This window comes from Rhinopithecus bieti, unplaced genomic scaffold, assembly GCF_001698545.2.
Source record: "Rhinopithecus bieti isolate Rb0 unplaced genomic scaffold, ASM169854v2 scaffold_51905, whole genome shotgun sequence".
NCBI lineage: Eukaryota > Metazoa > Chordata > Mammalia > Primates > Cercopithecidae > Rhinopithecus > Rhinopithecus bieti.
The window spans coordinates 206,001-212,000 of NW_016821253.1; the positions used below are offsets into that span (position 1 = coordinate 206,001).

General features: G+C 44.4%; 1 protein-coding gene across 9 annotated transcripts in view; it reads right to left on the reverse strand.

Moving 5' to 3' along the window:
• The window catches only part of SH3YL1 (SH3 and SYLF domain containing 1), a 51,192-nt gene that overhangs the window by 44,845 nt on the left and 347 nt on the right, over positions 1–6,000 (reverse strand). For 6 of the 9 annotated variants that reach the window (XM_017860296.1, XM_017860292.1, XM_017860290.1 and 3 more), the window contains exon 1: positions 4,652–5,397. In XM_017860296.1, the coding sequence (XP_017715785.1) occupies positions 4,652–4,751 (100 nt within the window). In that variant the 5' untranslated portion in view covers positions 4,752–5,397. The other 3 variants (XM_017860298.1, XM_017860294.1, XM_017860291.1) reach the window with 3 other exon arrangements.

Here is a 6,000-nt window from a genome sequence, read left to right on the forward strand (position 1 = left end):
CTTAAAAGTGTTGACACTTGTTTTAGCAGGCAGTTAAGTTACTTGCAGATCAGCTTGATCATTTGTTGGCTTATTGTTGTGTTCTGTTTGTGTGTCTAGAGTAGTCTTTAGAACTATTTTACCCATCAGGTGTGTCCCTTCTGGGTTCTCTCCTGGGTGCCCTGGTTGTTTAATAAGCTCTCCCCATTGTGGCTGTTTGGAATGGCTGTCCCCAGCCTGGTGCAAGCACTGTGAATAGTTCACCTCAAAGCTTCATGGCAGTTGTTCTTGCCCTCCTTTGCAAATTTCACCCTACACAGATAGCACTTAATATTCAGCCGAAGGCTCAGGGGGATCCCTTTGTAGATTTCTGGAGCTCTTTCTCTCAGCCGTCCCTCATTGCTAGTAACATGCTCTGCAAATTCCAGTTACCTCAGCCTCTTCAGACTCAGTTTCTGCCTTTTCATTTCAGCAGGAGCCTGGGCTCTGGGTGCCCCCTCCTTGTCCTGCAGTTTAGGAAGTGCTCCAGGCAGAAAATGGTCACTAATGGAGTTCACCTCCTGTTCCCCTTATCTTGTGGATCTCAGACATGTCCAACATGCGCAAACAGTGCTCTACACACAGCTGCCCATTTTCCTAGCTGTTTACCAAGAGTGTGAGTAACAGGAGCCGTTTCACTGCCATAGCCAGTAGCTCTTAGTGCATTTTCCATTTGTTCTTTTATGATGAGCAATGCTGACTACATTTCTATCAAAGATTTGTCATGCACCTTGTCTATTTACAGGGAGTTTCTCCCTGTTTCGTATTATACATTAAAAAATTAATATTTTTTCTGGAATATGTTTTAAAAACATTGACTCCCTGTTACTTGTCTTTAGAATTTGCTTTTTTTCTGTTTTTTCTTAATGAAATCAAATCTGTCTTCTATCTTACAAGGGTCTTTTAACAAAACACAGTAATTTTCAATTTCAAATGGGAAAATAAGAAGAGCTAGGAAATAATACGTAAAGGAAGAACAATGATAGCCCAGCCTTGACAGAATCTGTGACATATTACAAAGCCTCAGTAATTAATACTTAACAGCAGATGCAAATGTAGGACAAAAATTAGTGTACAAAGAAAATTCAGAAATTGACCCAAATATGTTTTACAAATTTAATATATAATAAAAATGACATTTCAATTCTATGTTGAAATGATGTATTGCATACTAGATAATGTTCATTTGGGGAGAAAAACAAAAATTCATTCACAGCTTTGTGTTACAGAAAGATAAACTCCAAATTCATTGAAGATGAAACTCCAAATTCATTTAGAATGTCAAATATCAAATTATAAAAGAACCAGGAATTATAGAATTTTTTTTTCAACTTCATAGTGCAAAAAACCCAAGTATGGCAACAAAATTTCTGTATTTCTATATTTTTACATTATCAGCAAGTATTTGTACAATGCACAAGTACACTGTAAAATACAGGAAAAAGTACAGATATGCAAATATGAAGGATAAAAAGCATCTGTAACATTAATACCCACCAATACTACTGCCTGCATTTTGATGTATGCTTCAACTGATTCCTATTGCTAAACATGTAGACTGATTCCACTTTTTAGCTTTTATAGCCATTACTGTCAGGTAGTAATTATCTTGGGAGAGATGCTCTAGATGTTCAATACATTTTAATTACATATATACATATTATACATATATCTAGATGCTGGATACATTTGAATTAGTTCACTGGAGTGGAAACTTGTTCTTTCCGCTGCTGAATATTTCATCTACTTTATTTTAGAGGCAGCACAACTTGTCTGCTTCCATTGATGCTGCAGCCATAGTATCCAGAGTGGAGTGGGTGACCCGAGGCTGCTGTATCAGGACAACATTCCTCTTTGTGCCACAGCAAGGCTTTATAACCAAAGCTGGTCCAATACCAGCATCTGATGGGGGGCTCGTGTAGGAACTGCCAGAAGAACTTTTTCCAAGGCACTTCTGTTTCCACTTGCTATGGGATTTTTGTCTCCACAGGGGTAGAGTCTGAGAGCAAAGCCTTGGTAGGGGAGCCTGGCAGGAGGTGGAGAGAGAACCTGGGCTCTGCAGAGCCAGACTGAAGTCACAGCAGCTCTGGACTTCTTCGTCAAATGGACCAGCAATATCTTTTTCTGTTAAAGCCAATTTAGACTAGATTTTCTGATACATGCAACTGAAGCACTGTAAATAATACATAAATCTTATCCCCTCAGAAGACTTTCTACTTTGAACTCTCAACCAAGCAGTATTAGAGCAGTCAAATAAGCAAATTCCTCAGTTGAGAGTTGATCTTGCAAACATCCTGCTGTAGGGAAAGGTCATGGCCTGATTTATAAACACGGGAAGAGAGCCATTGGACTTGGGAATCAGATGCAGCCTCGCACAGCTGCAGACCGCAAGACCCGTCCTAGATACAGCCTGTGTCACTGTGATCCAGCTGTTGACAAGGCTGGGCACAGTAAGGACATCTTCAGTGTGTCAGTTGAACTACAGAAAATGTTACAGATTCTAATCAACTTCTGATAAAATCATGCCTGGTCACAGTTACATGCAGTGAATTTCTCTGTCAGAACAAAAACATATGCAAATAAACATTTAGATATAAGCCTCAAATCCCATCCTCAGCATTAAATGATGGCTCCCCCATTTTTCTTCTGCTATACCATAAGGCATGGAGAGCATGACCTGTTCAGAGTGCTGATGTCCTGTTCTATCATATGGCCCAAGTTACGAAGATACAGGTCATACTAATGAAGCCTCTTAAACCTCATATCATGGTTAGCATTTGCACTCTCATAAACGTCTTAAGCCCCTTGAATCATGCAAAATCTCTATAAATAGTTAAGTTTTTTCCTAAAAAAAAAAAAAGGTGGCTGCCAAACCTCAAGCTAATAAACTTTCAGATAAAATTTTCTTTAAAAAAAAAGTTAAAATGTTTGAAATTTTCATAGTAACACGTTTTTTAAATGAGAAGGGCTTATAAAATACGGTAAAAAAAAATTTTACTTTGGAAACCTCAAAAGTGTAAATCAGCTTAAGATCTGGAAATAATTTTAAGTATTGATCACAGGTCTATAAACTCAATGCTAGAGCCACTGGGGGCAAACACGGACATGAGAACCCTACTTGGAGCAAACTGCCACCTGAGGTGAGAAAGTTGACTATGGTTTCCAATCTAGTCCTCCACGGAGGGTCAGGAATGAAAGCAAGAAGACCCAAGGGCCCCTCTCCACCACTTTCATTACCAGAGTTCAGATTCCCAAACTTTTGCTTCCCTTATATTATTTTCTTCAATGGACTCTAATTATGAAAGGAATACTTACAGGAAAGCAAGCTTAGTAAATTTGGTTTTCCAAGTTCTTATTGATTATATATTCATCAAATTATTAAACCTTATACTTTATGTGAAATGGAGATTAACTCACTAAACTGATAAAATTCCATCTAAGATCAAAGGAACTGGAACTAGAATGCTGCTAAATACATATTTAGAATAAGTTGAAGAAATCTTAGCCAAAAGAAAGTGTTGTATCTAATCTTTGAAGAGGTTTTCAAATGTTGCCTTAAGCTACTTTTATTAACAAAACTGCATTTTGAACCCCACTGCTTGACAACTATGGCCTTTGTTTCTTAAGTCAATTCTTACCTTTCTGTGGCCTTGGTTTAACTACTTCGTTTTAAGGAAACAAAGCTTGTCAGTTCTCAAAATAAAAACCTGTCCTTCTGGTCAGATCATTAACTTCCCAGTCATACTTTAAACCAGACTACCATTTGAACATCAAGTGCCAGCCTGAGTTGTTTCCAGTCCCTGGAACCGAGGCTGTGGCTGGGGAAGGAAGAGGACAGAGAAAGGTTTCTCTGCTCCCTCGGGAGACAGGAAAGCCCTTTATTTATCCCTGCCATCCATCTTCTCCAGCTGAAAAGTGTGATCTTGGTACAAAGCAGGTCCACACATGCCACACTGGTCTGATCTTTTAGAGTAAAGAAAATCTTTTTAAAAACTTCATGTACTTAGATCTCAAAGAGCAGAGAATTATGTCTCATCATGACGCCACTCACTGGCAAATAAGCTGGCGTGCACTGGGACTTGTGAGGCTCTCAGCAGTCAGGGCAGCAGTTACTTCCCTTTGACTGCATCAACGTCCTATGTTTGTGTTGACATGCCAGATCCTTATTTCTGCGGAATGAGAAATCTCCTGAGAATAAAGATTTCCTAAACAGAACAAAAGTATCAAATCACTTTTGATGAGCAAACATTAAACTTTTTTTTTAACTTACAAAGAATGTGGGGTAACATTTACTAGTTTTACAGAAATATTGTTTAAATAGAACATTAGTGAACTAAATAACCAATTCTCCTTAAACATGATAGACAGGACGGAGGCTATCACTCTGATCATTTTAATCTCCAACATAGTAATTTGTAAACATCAATCGCTGCACAAATATTTTAATAAGAGGCCAGCCTAGGGGAGTAAACAGCACCTTAGCCTCGAGACCTATTATTTCTCTCAACTGTGTGTACAGATTTTCTAAGTCGTTATGAATTCAGATATTCCCTACATCTCAATAAAAACACCTAGGAGAACGAGAAATCAGGACATACATCTCCTGTAAGCAGAAGAGAAACCGAGCACCTACTCTCTTGCGGGGACAGCTTCCTGTCACTTTCCAACTCAGCCTCCTCGGGGGCACGAGCATATTGGTTCAAATGAAGTGAAAAGGCCACATCTCTGTCCATAGTGTAAATCCCATTTCCTTACAGTGGTCAACCGATTCAGACCAGTTTCACTCCTTAACGAAGGAAAAACTCAGCAGCCAGCGCTCAGGCCCAGCTATCTGAGAGGACCCGTGCTTGCCACGACCCCGCGGCCCAGCGACCCCGGCGCCAGGTGTTGGGGGGACTGGCCCTTCCCTTCCGGGTGTGAAGGGCTGGCCCTTCTCTTTCAGGTCGGGGGTGGGCAAACTCGAACCTCGCCGGAGCCCTACTCAAGGCCTCCTCCCCGCGCCCGCCGCGGGTTCCACGCGCATTCCAAGCGCGCGTATCCGACCCAAACTTCAGAGCCGCCTCCGTGGAACGGAAGGATGGTCGCTGACACCTGGCCATTCAAATATCAGGAAGTTAAAAATAACACGACCATCGTCAACATTCCAAACTTCGGAAAAGCTTTTCTAAAAATGGAAAAGACGGTGGCTAAACTTCAATCAAAATCGCTGCGGTCAAGAAAGTCCTGGGAGCTGCTCTATCTTAACTTTGGGCAGTTTGCTGTTAACAGACGCGCGACCTACAAACCCCAGAGGCATCGTCGGTTTTCCCGTCCTCCTCCTCCCACCACCGCCCAGCTCCTGAGAGGGGAAGGGGCGGCAGGACAGGTGGGCCCCCCGGTACTCACTGGTGCCCGCCCGGCCGTGGCGCCCGGTCCCAGGAAGAGGAAGGCGCGCCGCCCCGCCCCGCGGACTGGGAGGCCCCAGTGAGGGCGTACCTGCGGCAGGTGAGGTAGGCGGCGGCGCAGGACACCTGCCGTGTATGTTTGGCGGGACAAAACCCACGCGCCCGCCGGGCCGCTCGGGCCTTCGCCCCCGGGGACTCCGGAACCGCCCCCGTCCTTAAGATCGAAAAGCCTAGGGCCCCGCGGCGGCTCCAAGCACGGCGTTGGGGGTGGGGGTCCCGGGGGGACGCCCAGGCTCAGGCCCGCCCTGGTCCGGCGTGGACCCTGCGGGGCTCAAGGCAGGTTCCCCCGCTTCACCCAGCCAGCCTCTCTCCGCGAACTCGGACGACGCGCGCCACAGCCCGCCACGTGTGCGGGACTCGCGCTGTGCCCCAACCCAGGTGAGCCGTCCGCTGAGCCGCCGAGCCTGAGCCCGCCCCGCAGGTGACCCGCGGCCCCGCCCCTACAGGCGACTCTCGGCCCTTTCTGGTAACCTTGATCTCCCTCGGCTCCTTCCTCTCCAAGCTACCCGCAGCCCCGCCCCCTCCAGGTGACCCCCCC